The sequence below is a fragment of the Rhinichthys klamathensis genome, unplaced genomic scaffold, assembly GCF_029890125.1.
Source record: "Rhinichthys klamathensis goyatoka isolate OS25496 unplaced genomic scaffold, OSU_Roscu_1.1 h1tg000180l_1, whole genome shotgun sequence".
Classification (NCBI taxonomy): domain Eukaryota; kingdom Metazoa; phylum Chordata; class Actinopteri; order Cypriniformes; family Leuciscidae; genus Rhinichthys; species Rhinichthys klamathensis.
In genome coordinates this window covers 3,170,954-3,197,998 of record NW_026606708.1, presented here as the reverse complement: position 1 = coordinate 3,197,998, position 27,045 = coordinate 3,170,954, and the positions used below count along the sequence as shown (strand labels likewise).

The 27,045-nt window shown below is 39.5% G+C and overlaps 1 protein-coding gene across 2 annotated transcripts; it reads right to left on the bottom strand.

Moving 5' to 3' along the window:
- Window positions 1-1,856: 1,856 nt before the first annotated feature.
- On the bottom strand, window positions 1,857-25,530 carry si:dkey-70p6.1 (uncharacterized protein LOC570575 homolog). 2 transcript variants are annotated; one of them, XM_056261063.1, is made up of 7 exons: window positions 25,118-25,530; window positions 10,770-10,991; window positions 7,889-7,946; window positions 6,660-6,747; window positions 5,787-6,361; window positions 3,594-3,728; window positions 1,857-3,320 (listed from the first exon to the last, which is right to left on the bottom strand). In XM_056261063.1, exons 2-7 carry the CDS (start codon window positions 10,901-10,903, stop codon window positions 2,766-2,768), a joined length of 1,545 nt encoding a protein of 514 aa, XP_056117038.1. In that variant the 5' UTR covers window positions 10,904-10,991; window positions 25,118-25,530; the 3' UTR covers window positions 1,857-2,765. The 2 variants fall into 2 exon arrangements, with proteins under 2 accessions (XP_056117038.1, XP_056117039.1); XM_056261064.1 differs by having other exon boundaries at window positions 6,714-6,747.
- Between the last annotated feature and the right edge of the window lie 1,515 nt (window positions 25,531-27,045).

Sequence of the window (27,045 nt, the reverse complement as noted above, 5' to 3'; positions counted from 1 at the left end):
GACTTTTGCTTATTAACGTCTTCAATGTTTGTGTTGCTGTTAAAACCCCTAGTTCTTTTTAAATGACTTAAACCCAACTCAAATCTGTTTATTTATACTCCGAACAAGCAAAAAGCATTTTTTTGTTTTGTTAATGCATCTATATAAGAACAGTCATATACGATTTCTTATTTTACATCATGTTCCTCAACTTCGCAGGTCCATCTCTTCCTTAACTGTGGTACTTGCAAATAAATATTGTGTATTATTCCACCCTTTCCCATGTTTTACTCCATTGTCCATTGTGTGCGACTCCACCAATGTACAGCTATGTGTGTGCTAGTCGGAACAGTTGTAAGTATCAAATAACTATAGTTTGTGCTACAAAAAAAAAAAATTGTTCCTGTGTCTCAGCTCTTACTTATATTGTCTCTTTCAAGAATGAATGACTTATTGGGAGAAAACACTATGTAAATGCTCTATGCTTTGTGTTTTTTTGAAGTGCTACTTTATTTAAAAAAGTATAAACTTGACCCGACATTTTTATGAATAGTCATTTTGATATAAAAACATTACAATCTTTTGCACATTAGTACTTAATTACACAGCTTTAATACACACCACCCTGTTGTTTGATAAGCAAACGCACAACATTAGCTGCCACACTAAACTCAACTGGTCTTTGAGATACACAATATAGCTAAAATAATGTGGAAAACAAAAAAAAATCCCAAAGCACATAATCAAAACTCACAGATATACTGCTGAGATAATTTTTCACCAGAGAAAAATCATTCCGAAAGGACAACCGGAGAGAAACAAATACTTTCAGGAACACCAAGAGCAAATTCCCTCCCCCTTTTCTGCATTTCTTCTGTTTGTAACATATTTACAACACTGCACCAACATTTGATAGCAACGAAGGCTTAGACAAGCGGTTTGATTATATTTGGTTGACCTGAGCCCCTTTCTGAGTGCTCCGGCTATTTGGGATAATTTAATCCAGATCACATTAGCATCAGATTCAAAGACACTGAGAGAGCGGCTATAGTCCACAGATCACAGATAGTTTGACATTGTCCACTGGCGAAACTCGTCACTGTCTGGCCATAAAACCCCAAACCCCCCCTCCCATAGACCTACGGGGCAACATACACTAATTTTAAATCGCTTTGTCATTGTAACTTTTTTAAACTCCCATTATTTCCATATAACATACAGGATAATTTTTGCAACAATCTGATATATGCGATTCCATTCAATCTTATCTGGACATATGTGGACATCCTGACTGCTTCTGAAATTATGGGGGGAAAGGGATTGTCTATGATACATTTCTTCTGACCAATTGTGTTATATTCCTAACTGTCCAGTTTTTTTATTTAGAGAGTCCTCCTCGGGTCGTCATTGGTCTCCCCAGTCCTGAAGCGATTCACTTTGTGCTCTTTCTCAGATGAAGATATAAATCAAACAATCCACCAACAACAGCAAGAAATAAACCATTCTCTGATACCACAGGACAGTGCTAGTTTCACTTTACTTTACTTTCTTTTCTTTTTTTATCCCTTTACAAGGTTTTTTTTTTCTTGAAAGCATGCATCTTTTTAATCAGGCAAAGTGCATAAACATTATTGACAAAGAAAAACACTTATTATACCGCATTGAAGCACTGTGGTGACTCATGTGACAGTTTGAATTGATGTATGACCAAAACAAAAAATAACATGAAAAGACATTGGGGGGTCTCCTGTCAGATATGTCATAACGTTTTTGTGTGCAATTATTTAATATTTTTGTTCACTGTCCCTGAGCTTTTGCTAATTCCCTCCGTGATCTTGCTTTAGTGACAACTTACCATCTATTAATTTTTTTATATGTACTCTTCAATTTTATAAGGGGACTGTCTACGACAGATGACATGCTGAGCATGAAATATTTGTGCTTATAAGAAAATACTTTATTGACGTACAGGATCTGTTTGACCAATCGAATTAGAATCTTTATTTTAACTCTAAAATTATGTGATTAATTTTTTACAGAAATAGAGGCTTTGATATTACAAAAATAGAGCCATGTATTTCCTAAAGCTTTTAGATAATAGATAGCTTTTAGCTGTTTTAAAATAGGATCAATTCTTCTATGAACAGATTAAATAAAGGCTTTTTGTCAATATATGATATTTTGCTTTGCAATAGCTTTTGATTGGCTCTCTGATAAAGTTCGCTTTCTATATATTCATTTTTGAAATGGGACAGAGCTTTGCTAAGTGCTTCGAATCCAAAAAATTTCCTCAGAGGGCCGTGGAACACAATTAGACTGTGCTTTTTGAGAAGTTGCTTTTGTAATTGGCTTGTGCTCGTTTTTTTTCTCCTTTGGGATTTTCTAGGCATCAAATACGAGTTTGACCCGCAATTCCGATGGTCACTTTGTTCGAAAATACAACATTTAATGATAAATAAACAAGAATTCCCTCTACAGGAATGCTACTGTTAGGTGTGATATGTTTTGTGTGTGGTAATATGTCATGGCTGGTGACTATTTTTCTTCCTCGTGATGAGGTGTGTGACTAATCGAAATCATTTCATTCTATCATTTTGTGCTGCGAGAATACTGACCTTTAACTAGACTTACAAAACTCAATTAATGCTCAACTAATACTTGGAACCCATGTAAAATATATAGCAGTGGCACAATGCGCGTATCCCATTGGGTTACGACACACGTGCGCGTGTCCCAATTCAAAATTCAAGCCCTAGAGAGGAAAGTTCCCTTTACTAGAGCACCCCCTACAGGCCAGTGACATACATCTCCATACCGTCATTAAAAGTAAAGATGGTGGTTGTGCTGGAGGTTGCCGAGCCCTGCTTCAGGTCAGGGATGCTCTCATACAGGCTCTCCCCGGGCATCAGCATTGCTTTGGCCGGGAGATGCTGTAGTTTGGGGGTCTGCTGGGGGGGTGGAGGGGGTGGCGGTGGTTGTTGTAAGGGCTGCTGGGGCCTCTTCCGCTTGGGTCGCAAGGTGGCGCTGGCATTGGGCGGAGGCCTGTCTCGCCTCCAGCCTCCCCCACCCTCCATGGTCTCGTAAGCCAGGTCTGTTTCCTCGGTGCTGATGGCTTCGTAGCAGTGGTCCTCCATGCAGCCGGGTGGCGCTCTCGAGGCTTTACCCTCCTGCGGTGCCCATGTTTGGGGTTTGACTACCACGCTGAAACCCCCGTCACGCTCACCGCGGTCACCCCGAGCCAAGGTCCTATAGCCGCTGATGTCCCTCGCAGCGGGGGGCGAGCCGGGCACGCCTCGCTTCTTTTTGCCCAGTTTGCAGACTTTCGAATACATCTCTGTGATCTACATGACAATAAAAAGACAAACCATCTGAAATGTATTTGTGAGTGGAAAGTCTGTGTATATATCTTTGACTCCAAATGTTTGGTCTTTTAAGAATACACATTTTACAGCTGCTTCTAGTTAACTCTGAAACAGTGTTTAGGGGTGAGGAAGTGCTCTGGGATCATCTACAATGTTTCTAGATTCTATAATACCCTACAAGACTTTTTGACTGCACAGAATGAGAAGAAGAGGATGTGTCTCAGGACTGTGGAAAACTAAATGCACACTCACCCCTGCTGCAGATGCTGCCATATTCTCTCCCGCATTAGAGCTTAGAATACCCATCTGCTTGTGCTGGAAGATGATGTCATCCTCTTCCGGAGGTTTCCATATGTACTGCTCTCCATTTCCCATAAACACTGCCTCCTAAAGTATTAAAAACAATTGACTAGAATAAATATTATATTACAGTTTAAGGAGCCATCTCAAACAATATACACTGGGGAGTAGAGCTCAGCATAGTTCATCATGACCTCCAAGCACAGTTCACAGGTTTAAAACCAGTAGTTTTAAAGAAATAATTCACCACAAAAGGAATTCTGACATCATTTACTCACCCTCATGTTGTTTCAAATCAGTATGACTTTATTTCTTTTATGGAACACTAAAGGAGCTTCAAAATGTGTAAAAGCAACATGAAAATCCATACAACTTAAATATTGCAAAATTAAATCTTTCCAATGTCTTTGTGTGAGACACATTAAATTGTAGGTCATTAGCCACTGATAGTTACTTCCAGTGAGCTGCAACTGAATCAAGTCGGTAAGTTGAACTCAAGAACTAGACGAGTCCAATTTGTGAACAAATCAGCTGTTTCACTCATTATATTGAAAAGAGTTGCCAGGATATTGTTAAAAAAATTGTGTTACGGGTTGCGAATGGCATGAGGTTAACTAAATGTCAATACTAAAATATGTTAACGAAAATACTAAAATGTTAACTAAAATACTCCTAGTTTTTGGGTATATATTTTAGCTGTTGCAGGTAAAAGTTCACATTAATTAGAATAAAGAAATCCAAGAAAACCATTTAAAATTGTTTCATAGTCACACAGTCAACCAGCTGGATGTGAGAAATCCACAAAGACTTTTCAAAGGTCAATTGAGGAGTCGATTCAAAACTCCTCTACCTGAAAATAAGCCTATGTGGCATAATCAGGCTACAATCCCCCCTCTTAATGCCTGCCCTCATGTCTAACCATCTTCTGCATCTAATGATATTGAGCTTAATGTGTTTCCTGTACTCGGGCTGTAAGGGAACAGGCTGATGCTTGCTGTGCACTTTCTCCTCATTGTTATGCAGGAGAAACGGAAGGTGGGCAATGGGGCGTGTCACAGAGCCATTTTTAAGGCAGGGATTAGCATGTTGTTGTAGCTTCTTTCGTTCAACATTGGAATTCACTTTGTCTCCCATTAGAACTGGCCCATTTTATGGGTCTGGCTGTTTGCCTGGGTTTCAGTGAATGAGAGGTTTCACTCCGCGTTTCCGCTGGTTGCATCATCCTCATAGTTTAGTACCAAAGAGCGTGCAACACCCCTAATGCTGTGGATGGACCACAATGCTCCCAAGTATCATTGATTTGGACAGTTTCTTACAGAGGAAATAATGAAGTACACTTGCAGTGTACTTAATTGCAGACCCACTTTAGTTGTAAGTCCACACTAGTGCTGAGGCACACAAAAATACAGGAAGACATTCCCAGCCAGCATGCTTCTATTTATAATATATTCCATTTAAAGACACAATTTAAAGAGCAATCGGAAATTTCAGCGACTCAAAGGCTTTTAATGGTCATGAAAAGACAAATAGTTTTCATGAGCAACAATGCTTTTATATACTGCAGTAGTTCTTTGTATTTGTACTTTGCATTTGTAGTCTAACGCCGTCTAAAGCGAAATGCCGTTGCAGTGTTGCATGACTTAGTGAATTACATGCTGAATGTATGTGTAGAAGTGACATAATCACAATTAATTAATTGATTGGCTTGATTCATTTCTAGCATTTTAGCATTGATAGTAATTAACTGCATTGTTCTTGTTCACTGCTATACAGTATATGAGGGTTATAGACTGAAACTCAAGCGGTAGAGCATGGTGCTAGCAACACCACGGTTGTGGGTTTGACTCCCAGGAAGCGTCTGCCAAATGTATAAATGTACAGTAGATGTAAATGCAGGTTTGTGGACCATTCAGAATGGAATTGAGAATATTTTAAATGAGATGAGAATCCTTTAAATTCTTATTCAGTTCTTGAATGTACCAAATAGAATTGCAATTTGAACCCAATAAACTTGTATGAAAATGAATCAATATTCAAAGAAATTAATTTCACTATTTAACTAGAAAATATATTTTTTATAGGTCTAGATAGATAGATATACAGATACATAGGCATGTACATATACATAGATAGATATGTAGATACCTTAGGGAAAGACGGTAGGTTGAAGCCCTCCATGTTTTTCCGAGGAATCTTCTGACTGTGTGGGTGCGTTGGAGGCGGGGCTGGGTGAGTAGGTGGGGCATGCCGAATGTCCCCACTACTGTGTCGTTGTTGTCCAAGCCCCTCCTCGGTCTCCGTCCCATTGTCCCTCTTCTGGGCGGCTTTGTCCACTCTCCGGACCTTTCTGATGCAGGCGTACTCCACTGTCTCCTGCGGTTGAGGGGGCGTGTTTAATACTTGGGGGAGGGTCTCAGGTTCCGGAATCCCACCCTCTAAGCAGTCCCCGTCAGGATCAGGTGGAGCTGGGGTATTAGCAGGGACCGCCGGTGGGGCGGGGGTGTCCGTCTCCCCAGCTCGACCTCCGACGCCATAGCGGGCATCCTCAGAACCACGTGTGGGAGAGGAGCGGCGGCCCACCTCAGCGTACGTGTGTTCCCCGTCCTCACCAGAGGGGATCTGAGGCAGCTGGCGGCCCTGAGAACGCAGGTCGGAGTTTGAGCGACGGCTAGGGAGTAGGAGCAGATCCATGCTGGCGGGACGGTTCTTCTTAGAAGATTCTACAGAGAGCAGCATGATGTTAACTGAAGTTGAGAGCTTAAAATCTGAGAAGCAAAACTATTGGGTTTTTTTTTTCAAAGAGACAATAAAAAGATTTGCTCGAAACTGCAGAGGCAAAGGGCAGCAGACACATGCCAATCACTATAGAGTAAAAGTAATTACATCTAGTAAAATAGCCTCATTGAAACTACCGGAATGCAGTTGGTACCATGCTCAGACCTGCCTCCCGAACTGCAGGTATGTGTGAAGAGCTAGAGACTTTAAGAGCTTTAAGAGATGTGATTTTACAGTACATACTCTTGCCATTGCAGTTGAGTCTGTTCATCTCATGAAGCTTGGTGTCTGACTTACTGATGGAGCGCAGCTTGGACTGCCGCAGTATACTCTGAAAAAAGATGCAAAGATAAACTGCTTAAAATGCGTGTTCAAATAAAAATAAAACAGTATAACAAATACAACAAAACTGTCAGTTTTCCAATTCAGCCTACGTCGGGCATATTGTTGGGCCAAGCTAGTACATGGCAATACACACATCTACATTAGGTTGTCTTACTGTGTGTGGTGCTAAAAAAGTGAAATGGCTCAAATGCTTTTGTTTTAGATTCAAAGCTTAAGAGATACATTCAAAGTTTAGGTCAGATCCATTTCCACTGAGCCGATTAAGAAGATTAATTAAATTCAGGAGGAGCCTTCAATTTGTTACTTGAAAACTGGTTAGTGGGAAGAATTCAAATCCTGAAACAAAACCATGAACTGCTTGAACTGACATGGAACTGAGCCCAGACCTGGGTTTCTTAGAAAATACGTAGAAAAGAAGGAATTGATTGCAAGGAAGGAGAAAGGGTTTCATTCACTAGCCATGCATGCACATGTAATTGCGCAAAAAAAAACCTGTCTGTAAATGTTTTCATACAGAAATCATGATATATCAATAAGGTTGCAGTTTAGGATACTCTCTCTTTCTGTCAATATATATATATAAAAGTTGGGGGTTAGTAAGATTTTATTTTTTTGAAAGAAATTAATACTTTTATTTAGCAAGGACACGTTAAATTGACGAAAATAAAAGACATTTATAATGTTACAAAATACTTATATTTGAAATAAATGCTGTTCTTAGAAACATTAAATTATATTCAAGTTCCTGAAAAAAATGTAATCACAGTTTTCAGAAAAATATTAAGCAGCAACTCTTTCTTGAGCACCAAATCAGCATATTAGAATGATTTCTGAAAGATCATGTGACATTGAAGACTGGAGGGATTACTGCTAAATAAATTACATTTTAAAATATATTGAAATAAAAAAACAGTCATTATAAATAAGTAATGATATTTCACAATATTATTTTATCAAATAAATGCAACCTTGGTGAGCTTAAGAGACTTCTTTCCAAAACAACTGACATATACATTACATTAAATTATACATTCATAAACTAGTGGGTAACTAAATGGATAAGGATATGTACAACTTGTGTGCAATTATTAGTGAATGAGACCCAGAAGAGACTTAAAAATTCTCACCATGTCCATGAGCCTGTGCTTCCTCTCCTCTCCAGGGCCATTGTGCGTCTTCCCCTTTCTGCAGGACACAATGAGAGAGATGTGAATCAGATCCCAAATCAAACATTTTAGAATGTTAGGTTCAAACTTCAAATGCTTCGTTTATCCATGTATTTATGGAGACGGAATGCGCGGACTCATTTGAGCCCCCTGATTCAATTTACTTTAGCAGCTCCAACTGTTTATCTTGTGCGGGAAGAAAATGCACATTTCAATTCAATTAGGCTACTCGAAGGATTCAAGGCAGTTGTTTTTCATAAACTGTTTGAGTGAAGTCATTTGATCTGAAGTAGTAACTGGGCAAGTGTATTCAAGATGAACTGTCCTCGAAATGAGTCCAGATTGGCATTTTAAACAACAGAAGGCTTTCACTGGATAATTAACAGGCATCTGAGTAACTGCATAGTGACGGTGTTCAGGCCAAAACTTAGCCACACAGAAAATCGATCAAATATTCAACATAACACAATTCAAACATCATTAAAATAGTTAAATAGATGCCGAGGATTCATTTCTTCATGAACGGACAAGAAGTACACAAACATTAATGTCTTTCGGTGACTCCAGAATCTAAACTTTCCTCTCTCACTCGTACACAGAGCCTCCCGATCCAGACCCACTGCCCGGAATGTTCCGCCAAATTTGACCAGACATCTGTTTATTCTTGGAAAAGCATGTCTGTCATTCTCTTCTGATTGCCTAGCATTGCTTTGATAAGATTACAGGAACAGAGTAGGTATCAGGAATCTGCCCTCAGAAGAAGAACAGCAGGAGAAATAGATCCAAAATGGATTTTGTAAAGTACTAAAGCTATTATTGAGATTACAGTGAATCACTGATATTTGTTTTTAAGACATAACAGAATAAAAAACATTAGTGTAATATCATGCAAGAACATTTATCCTTCTCAAAAAACTTTTGGGAATAAATATATAGTCTACAACTACAGCTTTTTAAACCCATATATTTATCTTGTTCAAGACTAACATGATATGAATTATGTGCAAGGTTAGTGAAGAAAAGTTATCACATAAGCTTAAATTTTGCCTTTATATTGTGATATTAATATTGTGACTCTTAAAATATTATATTGTGGGGGTTTTTTTGCATGTAGTTACAATATATGGGCTTACACAAAAGCATCATAACAGTGGTCCCTACTACTCGTGCACTATATTTCAATGCTTTGTGTGACAAATAGACCGAAATTTACACTCTTCCCCTACATTGGTCAGTTAACCACTACAAAGGAATCACTGAATTAGCGAGTCAGTGAGAACCGGATCAGTCTGAATCATAAATTAATCATTCCGACTGGTTATGAACTGTTTCAACTTTCATTTTTGGGTGAACTATTCCTTTATGAGCCGCACATTATAGACGTTCAAATGCAATAATTCTTATATGAAATCTTATATTAGTAACATTTTAGTTAAGTTCATCTTTGACTACAGTGTTTAGTATATTTGCTAGCTCTAAATAATATTTTGTCAGCAAGCTTGACCTGAAGAGGTCAGTAGCAATAGGTTTAGTAGGTTTATCAGTAGTAATATCTCATACTTGTTAAGCTAGAAAACTGAAAATGTCCAATATTGAGAAGAGCTCCTACTATCTAGTATCTATACACCTTCTCGAGTTTTTTCATTTACTTTTTTCCCACAGGATCTGAATTTCCTCTATCCCTCTATCTCTCATTCCCCTAATTCTTTTTCTTTGTCCTCCTACTACCAGATGCATCATGTGCTTTGACAAAATGAGACATTAGCATTCACACAGCACGTTCTGTGCTATCATCGGTGGAACAAGAGAGAGAGATGGAAAAGTAAAAAATAAAATAAACAGGCACTTCCTGTTTAAACATCACTGCCATGTCAAAAGGACATCGCCACCATTACCCAGTGAGCATGAAAGAGGAGTGGGTGAACTTCAATGTCATTTTTGAATAAGCTCTATAAAAGACCTTGGTGACAGTGATGGGTGAAGACAGGTGATCTATGGCTTTTGTCCTAGAACAAACACATATTACATATGCCTTCATATTACAGGAGTATTTTCTGTGATATTCCTGTTATGAAGATTTATAGTACAAATCACAATGGTGTGACCATGTTGGTCAAAATCTCTGTTTATTCAAAAATACTGTACTAATATAAGGCCTACATTAGAAAGTAAGATCTGCCGGTGTTATAATTTATTGAGTGCAATGGACTGGGGGGAAAAAATCATGGATCTAGAAGATGAAATGAAAATACATTAAAAAGAAAAATTCAAATAAATGCTGTTCTTTTGAACTTTCTATTCTATTCATTAAATAATTTTGAACAGAAATGATCAAGGCTTCCACAAAATAATAACAGCACAACTGTTTTCAACATTGATAATAATAAGAGATTAACATCTCTTGAGCAGAGAATCTGAATATTTAAATGATTTCTGAAATATTCAGCTAAATATACAGTTTTGCCATCACAGGACTAAATTACATTTTATGGTTTGGTGTATTTATTTTTTTGGTGTTCTGGGTTATTGCTAGAGTGTTTCTAGATGGTTTCTGTTGTGTTCTAGCCCATGTCTCTATAACAATATGGTCACAATACATGGTGTCCTTCCTTCAGTGGAAGTCTAAGGACGTTTTTCACCGTTTTATTTTAACCCTCTCCTCAGGAGCTGCATGATTTGAGGTATTATGTATGCAACACAAAAGCAGGATAAGTTATGCACTATACTTAGGTTAGGGGTTTGAACAAGCAAGCACCCCTGAATATGAATCTAAACAAACAACCTAGAGAGGACATGAAATTAGAGCATTTTATATGAGCATATGTGTTAGTGTGCAACTCACCTCTGGCAGCCCACACATAGCACGACGATGAGAATGGTGACAACGAAGGCTGAGGCGGCGGCGATGGCCCCCAGCAGCAGTACTTTGCCGTAGGGATGAGCAGAGAAGTTCACCCCGTCCTGCATGGAGGCCATGTGGAAGTGCTAACACACACACTTTCACGCGCGCCCTCACACACGCACACACATATGCACACACACTCTCAAACACTGTCCACAAGATCTGAAAGGGAAAAGTGGAGTTGCTAGAATCAGTTCCTTTCTGCTTTGTAAAGCCCTTTTCACCCATCAGAGGGATAACAAAAATCATACTCTTTGACAGGGGCTATTTCAATATTAGGGGGTCTCAGCCCTCAATGATTAAAAAAATAGAAAAAAAGTATATATTGTTTGCATACTAGGGTAGGCATGAACAATACAGTAGGTTCTACACTACCTATAAAGTCAATCCCTGAATATTTAATGAATTTCTAATCATTTTAAATAACCAGCTAATATTCATTAAGAATATAGACAAACTTTATATAACTACAATTGTCTAACTTTAAGGAAGATCTACATTTGTCATTTTCATTCATGGAGATGACATGGAAAATGTGCCATGCTTTAGGAGGATTTCTGTCATCTGGTGGAAAACAAACACTTTTAACATAAAAATGACATGAAACACCGATGCAGATATCATAACAATCAATGAATAAATGAACACACGTTGTCCTCTGCATTTGACGCTGGCGTTGCACTGCTACGGATTGAAGAACACGCTGAATAACGCAGACTAAACTATGGAGATGAGACGAAGCCTGTCGTCGGTTTCATATGAGTTTTAAAGGGGACTGAGGCGATCACGAATTAGTGTATATATTACGGAGTTAATCTAATTTTTTTACGGGGTCTTGGTGGAAATTTAGGGGGGGATAAAGCCCTCCTTAAAAGGACCTAGTGATGCCCCTGCTCTTTTATTCCTTCCCTGAAGCCATTCTCCGTGGAGTGTGAATGAATGACAGAGAATGACTCTCCCCCGCTCTTTCTCTTGTTCTCTCTCTGTCTCCCTCTTGCACTTTTATTTTGTATTTCTCTCTGTGTGTGTGTCTCCTGTAGGTCTCTCTCTCTTCTATCCCACGGTGTGTCATTTTCTGCCCACTGACTGTCACTCAGCGTTTGTTTGAAATCATTTGCCTCAGACTAGGGGGCATTTTTCATACAAAGATTCACGATCATCAGGTACCTCATCTGTCTGCTGCTGTGAACAAACAGGCGATAGTAAACGCAGTTGCTGAAACCCTGAGTTTTTACATGTCACTTAGGCCCGTTTCTAAACAGATACAGTGTTGTGTTTTCTGCTTGAAACTTTTGTCATAAAAAAACACACTATTTTGCTCTCTAATGAATATGACAGTACACTCATGGTCCTCCACCCTTGCTCTGCTTGCTTTAAAAAACACTTGATTTGGTAGACTAACATTAGACGACTAAAAATAGTAGTGGCATGCTAATAAGCTCACACAGAAAGTGTAGCAGTGCCTGGGGGTCCAAGTGGTCAGCTACTGCTTAATGTCCCACGGGCCAAAGTGGTCTTGCACTATATTCACCAGGAGCCCAAGTGTTAAACTTTATTTGACAGTGTAAGGCACACGGGTTGAGGCTTTAGAGGCCCCTGGCAGTCCTGACAGTATTATACATTACAAATAAAATACATATATATATATGTTTGAGATATTACACATACAAACTGTTTAGAAATATATTTATATATAAAAAAATATATATATATGTATATGCTATGTATTACATTTATATTAAATACTCAATATACAATTAGAAATTATGCAAATATTCTATATAATATATATAAAGTAATATACAAAAAGTTACTTTATATATATATATATACACTCACCGGCCACTTTATTAGGTACACCTGTCCAACTGCTCGTTAACACTTAATTTCTAAGCAGCCAATCACATGGCGGCAACTCAGTGCATTTAGGCATGTAGACATGGTCAAGACAATCTCCTGCAGTTCAAACCGAGCATCAGTATGGGGAAGAAAGGTGATTTGAGTGACTTTGAACGTGGCATGATTGTTGGTGCCAGAAGGGCTGGTCTGAGTATTTCAGAAACTGCTAATCTACTGGGATTTTCACGCACAACCATCTCTAGGGTTTACAGAGAATGGTCCGAAAAAGAAAAAACATCCAGTGAGCGGCAGTTCTGTGGGCGGAAATGCCTTGTTGATGCCAGAGGTCAGAGGAGAATGGCCAGACTGGTTCGAGCTGATAGAAGGGCAACAGTGACTGAAATAACCACTCGTTACAACCGAGGTATGCAGCAAAGCATTTGTGAAGCCACAACACGCACAACCTTGAGGCGGATGGGCTACAACAGCAGAAGACTCCACCGGCTACCACTCATCTCCACTACAAATAGGAAAAAGAGGCTACAATTTGCAAGAGCTCACCAAAATTGAACAGTTGAAGACTGGAAAAATGTTGCCTGGTCTGATGAGTCTCGATTTCTGTTGAGACATTCAGATGTTAGAGTCAGAATTTGGCGTAAACAGAATGAGAACATGGAACCATCATGCCTTGTTACCACTGTGCAGGCTGGTGGTGGTGGTGTAATGGTGTGGGGGATGTTTTCCTGGCACACTTTAGGCCCCTTAGTGCCAATTGGGCATCGTTTAAATGCCACGGCCTACCTGAGCATTGTTTCTGACCATGTCCATCCCTTTATGGCCACCATGTACCCATCCTCTGATGGCTACTTCCACCATGTCACAAAGCTCTAATCATTTCAAATTGGTTTCTTGAACATGACAATGAGTTCCCTGTACTAAAATGGCCTCCACAGTCACCAGATCTCAACCCAATAGAGCATCTTTGGGATGTGGTGGAACGGGAGATTCGCATCATGGATGTGCAGCCGACAAATCTGCGGCAACTGTGTGATGCCATCATGTCAATATGGACCAAACTCCCTGAGGAATGCTTCCAGCACCTTGTTGAATCTATGCCACGAAGAATTGAGGCAGTTCTGAAGGCAAAAGGGGGTCCAACCCGTTACTAGCATGGGGTATCTAATAAAGTGGCCGGTGAGTGTATATATATACAGTATATACACACACACAGACACATCACCAACTCTTCCTGTTTCTATAGGGGACATCGCAAATGTCTGCACATGAGAACAATGCATTGAAATGAACCCATGTGAGACATATTTATAATACAGTCTACACACTTGACAGCGTTGTTGCGTACACTTCTCCAATTGTCCAATGTTCTCCATTACATCAGAAATCTTCTGAATGAGCCAGCACTTTTGAATGGAGAGTGAGTCCTGAATCGCTCAGTCACCTTTTGTTTGCATGCACAATCCCGTCTTTAGTTACTGCTGGTGGCAGTACAAGGATTTCTATGGCTATTTCTGACTCACACCTTACAGGCATCATGCATGAGCTCAAGTGTGTGGATTTTGTCAGATAAAGAATTACCCCAGTTTTAATTATTTCGGCTCTTGGTTTAGTACTATCAAAGGGAAGTGAGTCATGATAAGAGCTAAAAATACCTCTGTGCATAAGCAAACAACAGTGTCGAAACAACAAAGGAGGGAGACAATACTAAGAAAATGTCTCTTTCATTGTGTCTTGCTCTTTGTCAGACTGAAAAAGGACTTTTTACTATAATGCGGTTGTCACAAGTGTAGTACGCATGCATACTTGCCCTGAGTTGCACCTGAATTCCTATTGACTTTTAAACTGTACACGGGTCTCTTGAGTATGCATCAATGAAAAACATGCCTGGAGATTAATGAGTGGATCCATCATGCACTGACTCCCTGTTTATACACAGAAAACAGAGTGTTTGTCAAAGGCTGCCAGACAAAATTAAGGGAAAATGCGGTGCTAGACTAAGGCACACATCCAGACTCTCACATTCCAGATATCAATGAAGATTACGATAGGATCGCTACCGGAGCTCTGTCTGCCCAACAGCACCAACAAAACTCAATATAACCAAAACAAATCAATCATGATCTGCACTTAGGGATAGGTCACCCAAAAATGAAAATGTTGTCACACCTACACTTGGTTGGTTAGATCAAAATGTCAAGGTGTGCCTAATTAACATGACAAGCATTAGCCCCGGCAGGTGGATATACGCACTCATTGAACAAAAAGATGTTTCTCCATTATGGTTATTCAAAATTAACCAAGTACTCCGACTAAGAATTGTTTTGCAAGGAACATATTGCTAATATTTAATTAAATATAAGACATCATGTCTTACTCCAAATCTGTCCAGAGCACCCATGGCATATTTCAAATCTTATTAATTTATTGGCAGTGCGTTATTCTCATATCTTAAAGGTTCTCTAAGCGATGTCGGGTGACCTCACTTCGTTTAAAGTATTGTCAAACAAAACGGAGGCTAGCTAGACTCTCCCTCCTCCTCATCCGCGCACTAACCCCCCAAACCCCGCCCCCAAGTCCTTCTTGTCGGTGATTGGCTAGAACTGTTTGTCATGTTTCGTGGAGCGGGTTAGCCCAGTTTGTTTTTGTTGCTGTTTGTGGAGCCTGGGCTGTCTACAGAGATCTTTACAGTGTGTTCAGGGGACAGGCAGCCAGCGGTTAGTGAGGAGATGTTTGCTGTATGTGACAAAAAATGTTTTGGCCTAAAAAACGCGTGACATCGCTTAGAGCACCTTTAAATGCCTAATCAAATTAAATAAATCGACTAAAACGACTGAAAGATAATCTCTTTCCCCAGATGGGCCTTTTTAGCACCCTTTGATTTGCTCAAGACAAATAGACGCTCAGTCAGAATATTGAAACATTGATGACTATAATAAAAGCCACTGTGATTTTGATTCAAGGTGAGTCAAAATTTTGCACATGAGCTGCTTATTTAGGTTGCATCGGTATGATAGAATTTGCTAATGGCAGCCTAATGACTTGAGCTTTCTTGGTTTCATGGTTTGCCAATCAGATGAGAGTAGGGGTGGAACGGTACACAGAAGTCACGGTTCGGTTCATACCTCGGTTCAGACATCACGGTTCGGTACGATTTCGGTACAATGGAGGGAAAAGCAAAACAAAAATGCAGAAGGCATTGTATTTTTTAAATAAGTTTTATTATATAAAGGCATAGAACCAGTTTATTTGTAGTGCACTGACAATTGTTTTATATAATTAGTTTATTAATTATTTTAATGAAAAGACAAAAAGACCTTGCAATATGTTTCGTAATTGTACCTGAATTAATTTAAAATTAATTAGCTATATTTCAGATCAATATATTTGTTTTCCTTAATTTTAATTAACATTATTAATTAACAATGTAACATTATTCTCATCTGAATTATTAATAATTGATTTCTGTTAAAATAATACTACCATTAAAAACGCATTCGATTTTCTTTTTTAATCAATGTAGAATGTGTAAGATTAGTGCTCCGAGGACAAGAAATGAAAACCAATGCAATACTCCACTGTTCGGTCGCGCGCCTCTCTCTCTCTCTCTCTCTCTCTCTCTCTCTCTCTCTCTCTCTCTCTCTCTCTCTCTCTCTCTCTCTCTCTCTCTCTCTCTCTCTCTCTCTCTCTCTCTCTCTCTCTCTCTCTCTCTCTCTCTCTCTCTCTCTCTCTCTCTCTCTCACACACACACAGTTCGATCATGCCTCTCTCTCGCGCGCGCGCGCACACACACACACACACACACACACAGACACAGTCCAGCATTGCAATCTTGACATCGCAGCCTTCATTATGCGGTCACACCAAACACGAATAGAGCGTCAAATCCGCGTCTAGTTCGACGCTAGTCCAAAGCGAATAGGACGCACCTACAAAGCCAACGTTTGAAGTGAACGCGCGTTCAGAGCTAAAGGCCAATTTATACTTCTGCGTCGAGTGTACGCCGTAGTGTACGGCGTAGGCTACGCACGTAGGCGACGCCGTCATGAGCATTTATACTTCTGCGTTTAGGTCTGCGTTGCTCTGCAGTACAGCGCCGAAACGCTAGTTGGCGGCGGAGGGTTTTAATGTTCCACTGTGTTTAGATTCCTCGCGGCAAGAAGAAGAAGAAGATTCCTCGCGGTTGTTTTGAGTTTAGGTTACTACAAGCAATGGCGACTGAAAGAGAGCAGATCATGTTGGAGTTGGAGCTTATCGAGGTGGAAAAGGTCAATTTTTAGTTTTTTTAACAGTTTCGCTGTACTTAGAATTTAAAAATGGCAGAACACGCCGGAAATGCATAGGAGGAAACGCGATGCTACCAAGCCGACCAATCAGATCTTGCGGTCCGCGTCGTCGCGACGTGTAGTTACATTTTTGAGGAGGTGCGCGTCAGGTTACGGCGAAGGGTACGGCGTATGGTACGCGTCTGTGCGTATGCTACGCCGTACCTACTGCGCGCACCCGACGCAGAAGTATAAATTGGCCTTAAGCCGATGGTACAGATTATGTGTCCCTAAAGAACCCGCGTGTGTTTCTGGAAAGAAAGAGACGAGGACAGGACAGTGCTCAAAACGAGCGCTCTATCAGGGATTGTTCTATTATTCTGAGGCCAGATGGAGCTGTGACTGTGTTTCATCCCACCCAATGGCAGAATCACATGTTCGTCATATTGATTTGTGAAGTCATTCCCAATAATGATGTGTTTCATGCAGAGAAGCATGCTGGGTGAATAACATAGTCCCTTAACTGTCAACAGGTGCAGATGCTGTTATGTGCATATGTAACTAGACACTGCTAAAAAAAAAAGCAGTGTTACATAAAAAAAACAATCAAAGATATAGATGCTGACCTTTCTGATGATAATGCGTGTGTCTTTTTGACATATTCTACAGAATTTAAAGGGTTTGTTCACCCAAAAATGACAATTTTCCCATAATTTACTCACCCTCAAGCCATCCTAGGTGTATATGACTTTCTTCTTTCAGCCAAACACAATCGGAGTTATATTAAAAAATATCCTGGCTCTTCCCAGCTTTATAATGGGAGTGAATGGTAACTTAGATTTTGAAGCCCAAAAAGCGCATCCATCCATCATAAAAGTAATCCATACGGTTCCAGGGGGTTAATAAAGGCCTACTGAGGTGAAGCGATGCATTTTTGTAAGAAAAATATCCATAATTATAACTTTATAAACTATAATCACTGGCTTCCGGTAACAGCAGTACGTGAGTATAGTTCCATCGGAAGAATGAACTCTCACATTTGATGAAGGGAAATATATAGGCCTTACAATCAACTGACCCACCATGTGATTTCAATTATTTTGATTAGGTCTAAACAAGCCTAATAGCCCCACACATTACTCAATTAAGAAAACACTTACATACAGGTTTTTTACAAACTTATACATCTCAAAAGGGGATTTTTGAGACTTTTTTTTTCACTTTAATAAGTTCCTTTTGTCCTGCACCTGCCAGAAGGTGGGATGTGCACAAAATTACTTCTTTTTTTTTAAATCTACATCTTGTCTTCACTGGGCTAATAAAACAGGAAAGCTGAAACAGCTTGTTTCCTGTGTAATTACATGGATACTATTTGGGAAGAAGCAGAAGCCTGTCTCTGATACACAGTTCCTGTCTTTATTCTCCGACTGATTAATTTGCCTTTCTGAAAACCAACTCATTAGAGCAAGACAAAATCCTCTGTAATTGGTCAAATCAGCTAATGCTGCGCAATAATTTAAGATACCCAGGACAATCCCCTTAAAATGATTACCACTTCATATTTGATTAATGTGACCAAGCAAAACGAAAACATCCTGTTCACTCTTAATTGGAGACTTTCAGTCCACCACACAATAAATTGAAACACAAATGAAACAAGCCCTCCAGTCTTGAGAGCTACTAACAGAAGTTATGATCTATTACTGCACTTAATGACTATGTACAACTTCTTGACTACAGTATAAATTATTTCAGTAAACATGCTTAACATGTTCAAATATGTAAAAGATTCCAGATTCCTGGAGTCAGGCCCCTATATAATTAAATAGCGATGTACAGATATTAAAGTGCCCCATTATGCTTTTTCAAATATTACCTTTCATGCAGTGTGTAATATAGCTGTTTGTGAATGTAAAAGGTCTGCAAAGTTTTACAGATCAAAGTGCACGACAAATAAACGTATCTCCTAAGAAAGAATAGATTCTATAGATCTGCTGAAACGAGTCATCAGCATTTCCAGTCTCACTTCCAGTTACATACATACATGTAATAAATGTGCATAATGACGGCCTATGGTCTTATTGGCTGCCTGCGAAACAACATTTGACCCTTCCTTTAGCTGAGGCCTGGAAGAGTTTGGTTTGTGTTGTCGATATTCCGAGAAGACGCTATTTTCCACACTACGAATCCACTGTGCATGCACTTCCAAAGGGGAAGGACTCGCGCCAGAATTAAATAGAAAAAAAGAATAATAATTGTATCACTGTGTGTGTATCAAGTGCTGAGAAGGCCTCTGGAGCTGAACTTCAGATATGGCTGACAACCTATATATTGCGGATTTTAAATGTCTATAAGCCCCCTACTACTTTGTCTCAATAAAAAATAAAACACAGAAAACTACAATCAATAATGTTTAATCCTACAAGTGAATTTAGGCAACATAACATTATAAGATGCAGTATGAAAAGTAGATAGGCTATGCATTTTGAGATTTGCCATATTTTACATTTAACAGTTTAAATTATGTAGCCTATGTTTTTTTTATTATTCCAAGCTTACGAAAGATGCTTATTGAATCTAGATAGTTTACCAGCAGGGGCCAACTATGCTGGCATTTTCAATGCTTAAACTACTGCTCCCTAGTGGTTAGTGTCTGCAATTGCAGATATATCAAACAACAACAGCTTACAGGTCCTTCTTGAAGCCTCAGCATGTCCAAACTCAAGGAACTCCAGGTCCCAATCACATGATTAATCCTTTTTATTCGGTTTCCCTGTTTTTCATTTCTTTACCATGTGTCTGAAATTAATCTCATTGCTTTAACGAAGACTAAATTGGATTGTGTAATAATGGCAGGTCTCCATCTGTATGTCAGACACCAGCTTCTATTTTCCAGTCAATTACTTCCCCAGAGAAATAAAGAGAAAGATTGTGTCTGTTTGTAAGGAGCTCATGGAACAGGGAAGAAGAAAGAGAGAAACAGAAACAGAGAGAGATTGGGGAATGGCATGTTTTAATTACTGTGAAGCCCTAGATTTCAGTCAGAGAGAAACTGGCACGTCCCCCCAAACCCAAGAGACATGACTCTCTCGCCTCCTCCCCCTCTCGTTTTTTCCCCCTTTCACTCTTTTCCTTCTCTTTCTGTCCGTTTTACATCAGCAAAAAGAATGGGGGAATTGGTATAAGTGGATATAAGTGGAAAGTAAACTACAAAAACGATGACGAAAAATGAATACATGAACTAAAAACATGTTTTAGGCGTTTGCTCAACTTCTGTCGCTGACGTTCATGTCATCAGAAATCATCAACTCTCATTGAAAACGAATTACTTCCTTCTTCTTTGTTTTAAATCTCTGCATGTGTGAACAGCCCTCAAGTCTCCTCTGAGCAGCATGTTAGCATGAGGGATGTTAAATGATTTATTCGTAAACAAGCAGTAAAACAGGGTGTCCTCTGACATCTTGTCTTAGGTTTAAAACAAACACATCCTTCAAGCCAAACTCCTCAGTGCCACCTTTACATAACTACTTTGTTTTAAGATAAGATATAACTTATTCCAGAACTAAGTATAAATGACTGATGGAACTGATACAACTGCACTGCTGCTACTATTTCCATCTACAGCACTAATGCTAACTGAATGTGATGAAAATACGATAACAATTTCAATTGATTCACATTGAAGAAGCCATAATGACCAAACTTAAAGGTAAGCTCTTTTGACGTTGAGCAGTATCCAATCTCTTAGCAACCATCTAAAGACACCCTAGCAACCACTCAAAACACCATATATCAACTGAATAGCAATCCTCTTAAAGACACTCACAATGAATTAGCAACACCCTGGGAACCACTCACTACACCTATATTCATGTGATTTTTTATATTCCACTTGCACTAGCAAACATCACTCAGATTTTTTATTCAGAAAATGTAATGTAAATTCATAATTTCAGTTTTATTTAAATGACAAAAAATATACATATTTTGAACAGTTTTAGATAAATAATTTAGGCTGATAATTTTCCGTTATCAGCATTAACACCATAGGATGAATGTTTGTACATCTATCCTACTGTTTAAGAAAATCAGAACAAATACATTTGTAGAAAGTAGCAGGAGCAGCTTTAAAATAATAACAGTATTGTAATTATTTATTTATTTAAATATAATCTGCCATTTTAAAAACTGTTCAGCATATTAGTAAAATGAAAGGGGAAAAAAAAAACAATGTAAACAAATTACTGGTATCATGAACAGCCTGCAGCGCTGAATTGAAACAGACCAAAACACAATGACTGAAAATAGCAGATTTTAAGGTCACCAGAGATTCCTGCCCTTGTGACCTTTGTTTTGAGGAGACAAGGACCTTCTGACCTCTCGCTAAGAGATTGTGGAGATAGTTTTGCTAGTAACTGTGAATCATTCTGGTTTGATCATTCTGGTCTCTTCCACATGACCTTCATTGTCAAACTAAGAAAACATTCACCCACACAATCTGTACTCAATATGTAACTATGTGGGGCAAATAAATTTGGATTTCCTGTATTTTCATGCAATCAAATTTCAAATGCTCTTCATGCAGATATTGCAGGTCTAAAAAAAAAAAAAACACAGACACAAACACACAAATATGCGCACACTCTTATGTTCAAGGAGAGATATAGGCTGTGTATGTTTCCTCCTGCGAGGAGCTATGATCTGACCACTCATCTGCTCCACGATAAGACTGAGAGAAGGAACTCCTCTGCAGTTCACAGTATCTTCAGCAGAGCCTCAAGTTTAATGGATGTCTGCCTGCAGGGCCTTATCGCACCGTAACAGACCTACAGCAAATCTCTGACGGTTCTCTCAAAATTGGAAGACTCTGTTCAGCTAGTAGGCCACCTCAGGATAAACAAGAGGTTCAGGAAACACATTTCAGATGTGACAAAACAAGGCATGTGATTCACGTAAAAGGTTTCCCAAACAGAAGACTTCAATGTTCTTGATTAAGACAAAGATCAGCTTGTTGGGTCTTGTTGACAGGTCTGGTTCCTCTGTCATGACCAAGTTTAGTCACAAAGACCAGGCACAGCTGACACAGCAAGAGCAGACACAGCTGAGAGAAATTATTAGGGTTTAAAAATACTCTGAATGCTGGAGTCAATGTCATTTAAATAATTTAAATTTTGCTATGCATTGCATCACCTGTATATTATACTTAGTTTATATTAGAACCTGCAACTGTAGGGTTTCCAAGCAAGTGCAGCCTCCTTGTCTCTTTAGACAAAAAATTATTTTCACAATCTTAAATAGGAAACCGTTCTTTACCCCACCAGACATTACATCGTATCACATGTGAGCCAATGTTGTATTTTTTTTCCATTGATTGGACAGTACAGAACATTCTGCTTGCTTTCTCTGATGCTCACGGCCATGGGTAGGGAAATCATATCTGTTTCAGTCTCCACCAATCAACAGGAAGTTTATATGACTGAGCAGTTGGGCCCCAACAGTCTGATTCATTGCAGCCACTCTCACAAACTAACTCACATACATGACACAGAACCTTCATCTGTCTGTTATATGGATGACAGGTACATCACCAGTCTGATCCGGCAAGCCTTCCCTCTCTACACTAGTGTTGGCAATTTGATTAATTTAAACGTGATTCTTTTGAATCGTTCACAAAAAGATTCATTCAGATTCGAACTGTAGCCCTTTCTGCAAATTACATTGTTAGGCCAGTAGGTGGCAATCGAATAAGCTACAGCTACATGTATGTTTATTCTTGATGAGGGAATTATTGAACCAATTTGTTAGAAAGACCCATTCATTACTGAATGATTCCGGAAACGAGAACGAGAATGACTCACATGAAGATATTTGTTGAGATGCTGCACTGAGCAGTTCGTTCAGTATAGGAGGCGCTTCACACGCCGCTCTCGAATGCTATACGCTGATTTCACGCAGCCGCCATTTTGAATTGACTCCGGTGGGAAGAAAACCGGAAGTGTCGCTTTTAATCATAGGAGAGTCGCGAATGCGATGGCGTATTGTTGTGTTTAATGTAGAAATTAGTTATTCTAAAAATGTATACATTTCTTTCATACATTAGACTATATACAGTGAAATTCATTTATAAATACAATAATTTTTTATATATTCAGAACGTAAAAAAAGAAGCAGGAACGAACTATATACATATCCTATATTGGATATTAACATCCAATAGTGTAAATCGTGGCAGCAGCTTCAGGTTGGTAGTCATGGCATTGTTGTCTATCTGTACTTCCGGGGTTCTTCCCACCGGAGCCTCGCTTTCGATTTCAAAATGGCGGCTGCGTGAAATCAGCGTATTGGGTCGTACACGCTAAAGAAACGGTGTTAACAAAATGAGTCAGTGGATGAATGTAAGGGGAAACAATTTGTTCACCTAAAATATTCATCCACAATTTGAAAATAGACTAGTTTAAAGTCATTAATGTTCTGTTTAGTCTATAGACTTTTCCAGGGCGACCTCAACTTACAGTGAGCTTCGTCTCGTGCCCAAATTACACATCATCATCTTAAAGTCCCACTGAAGTGGCATTATTTCATGTCACATGTGTTGACGTTATTTCCACTGAAACAGGAAGACTGGGAGGGACATATCGAACAGTAGAAACCAATAGAATTTAGTTTATATCACAGCTCGGCCAGAGCCGTTGAGCTCGGTAAAGCCGCAGTTTCCTCCTAATCTCTAACCGTTTCTCGTCCTAATCCCCTCCATATTGCTTTAAAATATAGCATTCTGTGCAGAATTCAAATGGGTCCGATATGTTTTCTGGTATGTGCTGACTCGCGCATATGATCTGCTCTGTGCTATCGTGTCTCTGGACCGGAGCAGACTGTGTGTGCGCTGCGGCAGTTCGCGTGACACTTACGTGAAACCAGACTTCACTCGCCTCATTGGAAAGCACACTGTCTGAATTGAGCCTATCCACTACATAGCGCACAATGTGCCATTCACCATGTAGAAAACAGTAAATGGTAGAACAAGTGACCGATTTTATAATGTAGGGCAAAGACTATAGATATATGGGACAGGACGCTTTAAATTCTTGAGAACATTTGATTGGACAGAAAATCTGATGAGAAGCTGAAGTGCAAAGTGATGTGATCAAAATCATTGATCCATGTCGGCGGAAGTGAGAGACTAAGTTTTGAATGCTTATATATTCTAAATCTAAATATCTTTTGCCGTGGTTTTGGAGCCACTAGCTTATAGATAACAGTAAGGCAAACATATAGGCCTACATACTAAAAGCCAAAAAAACTTCAATTTTGATTTCATGGGGACTTTAAAGTAGCCTACTGCGCCCTTTTTTTGCAGACAGGAGATCAGTCAGCTTTTACTGCGGCTGATTATTCAGACACAACAGGTTAGCAAGATAAGTACTATTTTGATTCAATTTGCCCATATGAACTTTAAAACGTGAGCTGTTTCAACTGAAACACTGCTGTAGGCTATATGTCAAGTATGCCAGTATACTGTGCAACACCATTGTTTTCCCGGCTCGCATATGAAGCGCGAATGCATGATATGTTATGGCCCGCAGCGGTCGACCTCTTATTCATCACGAGTAATTCGTTGCTCCCGAGGGTATCGTCCCGCCAATCACTGATGCACTCAGGAAATAATCTCACAAGATCAAAGTGGAAATGCACGCGCAGTGCAGGTGCGTCCGCGAGGTCAGCTCCCACAGCAGACTGGAAGAGGTTTCCGTCGAAAGAAATCCCTTTTAATTGAGGGGAAACAAATAAATGAGCGGCTATGTTGCTGCTCCCTTAATTGATTCCATAATTCACGGTATTAAATATGATACCGAGCAGTGCTGAACTGCTGGTTTCCGCCGAGTGAGAGAGTCTGCCACAACCTGCTTATAAACCGTTTAATTAAGCGTCGAATCACAAAGGGTAATGCGGCTACACTGAAGCTGTTGCACACGTGTCTGCTGACTTATGATGCGAGTCATTAATATCATGTAAACCGGACGCGTATTCCTCCAACCTCCAACAGCAAATAATCCTGCTATACATTCTGATATGCGTTTAATACAGGGTTCCGTTGTATGGCCAGCACGTAGGCAGAAGTGCATGCCAATGAGACGAGAGCCGTATACAGATGCTGCTGAAGATACTCACTCAGTTTAGGGATTCAGGGGGCGCGTCGCCGCGCAGCATCCACCTCGCTGCACTCTCTCTGCTGCTGCTGAAACGTCTGGCTCCCGATCGGACCCCGCAAGCATAATCAATAACCTGCGTTGAGCCTGGATTCGTATGTTAGGGAGGACATATGTGCGGTATGGCATCTGGCGTCCTCAGCGCAACCTCTGACCATCCCCATTGTTCCCGCGCTGCATGCCGCGTCGCTCACAAGACGAAAGGTGTAAACGCACAGCTGGGTTATTCCAAGTCGAGGTTCGGTTGTGATATGAAGACCAAGTCACGGCTGCCTCCGTTGAGCCTGCTCAAGCCTCAATCCTATCTCAAGAATCGGCGACAGTACCATATGACAGCGCGGTGCCCACTCCATTGGCATTTGGAGCTCGCGTTTTGCGCCACTGCGCGGCCAGTCTGGGAATGACAGCCAGTGGTTGAAAAGTACAGAAAGTACTGTAGTGTAGGCTATGTAGTGATTACCATATTCACTATCATTCATGACACTTTAAAAGTACTTCATATGAGCAAGTTTTTTTTATTAATTTTCTATTGTTTTATGCATGACAATGTAAAATTAATTATAAAAATAAATCCACATTTCTACAATAACTTGGGTAACAGGGTTGACTGGTTGAGCTTGACCAGTAGAACACAATACTCATATAAATAAAGGTTCCAGAAGGGGGGTTTCACAACGATACCATGGAATAATCATTTCTGCATTGCCAAAGAACATTTCAGTGAACCGTTCCTAAAAGAACAATTTTTTCTTAGTGTGAAGAACATTATAATGATCTAAAGAACCTTTTACTGGAAAGTAAATGGTTCTTCATAGAGCCATCGATGCCACTAAAAGTGTACACAGTGTCTTCTTGCTGTAGAAATTGTTAATTTAATGTTAGTTTATTTCGCACTATAGGAACATTTAATCAACCTTCATGTTACAGCATAACAAGAATCTAGCCTACACAAACAGAGACATATATTTAATGGGCACAAAAGGGCATTCACAAACATGTTCTAGGTGCCAATCCACCAATCTAATACAGCGCTCTCTCTAAAGATAGTAAATTTGTTTATCAGCACAAACTGAGACACACAGACCTAAACCCCTGCACCCTGCTGTTAATTACCCATCTGTGGGACTATGGAGCGTGCAGTAAGCATATCACTGCAGCAGGCAGCTGTGTTCAGGTGGGTGATATGTGCTGAACATGGCTGGGCACTGCAGGGGCTAGTCCAGTAGGGTGTCCAAATGATGAAAATTGCAACCTCAGGGCTGACATCTTAATTACTTTATAAATCTAGAAAAAAAAACATACTTAGAAGTCTAAACACAAACATATGCACACAAACCCCATTGATAACTGCATATGGTGCAGTTCAGCATAGGATGTTCTGAGATTTGAGTTTGAATTGAGTTTGCAGTGTTTGCTGAGGTAAGTAAAACGATATTCTGGCATCGTTGTTGTTTCACTGTGAAAAAAATTATATGAACAATAAGTTATGACAACATAGGCCTATATGTATTGCTTTTGTTTTACATTGTTATACATTAACAACTTTTTAAAGTTATACAAGATTCAACTAAAGTCATAATGTAATTTAAGTTGAAATAACTTAAACATCCAAATCGATTGTATACTTAAACAATTTAAGGCAGCAACTTTTTTGACAGTGTACAAACCCATATGGCATTTTTCCATGGAACACAAAACGAGAAGTCCATAGAATGTAAGTGGATAGCATCAAGAAAATGACATGCCATTATAAGTCTTCTGAACTCATAACAATTATGTGAGGAACAGGCCGAAATGTAATTACTCACTGAAAATCTTACCTTGAAAATTCTGCCTGACAGCCATTACCATTCCTTTACATTGAACAGAAATGAGCAGCTTGGACAACCA

Excerpts from the sequence above, each read along its gene's own strand:
- si:dkey-70p6.1 (XM_056261063.1), bottom strand. The coding sequence starts at position 10,903 with ATGGCCTCCATGCAGGACGGGGTGAACTTCTCTGCTCATCCCTACGGC. Across the intron at positions 7,947-10,769 it reads CTATGTGTGGGCTGCCAGAG|AAAGGGGAAGACGCACAATG; the intron begins GTGAGTTGCACA and ends TGTGTCCTGCAG. Across the intron at positions 3,729-5,786 it reads ACCTACCGTCTTTCCCTAAG|GAGGCAGTGTTTATGGGAAA; the intron begins GTATCTACATAT and ends TTAATACTTTAG.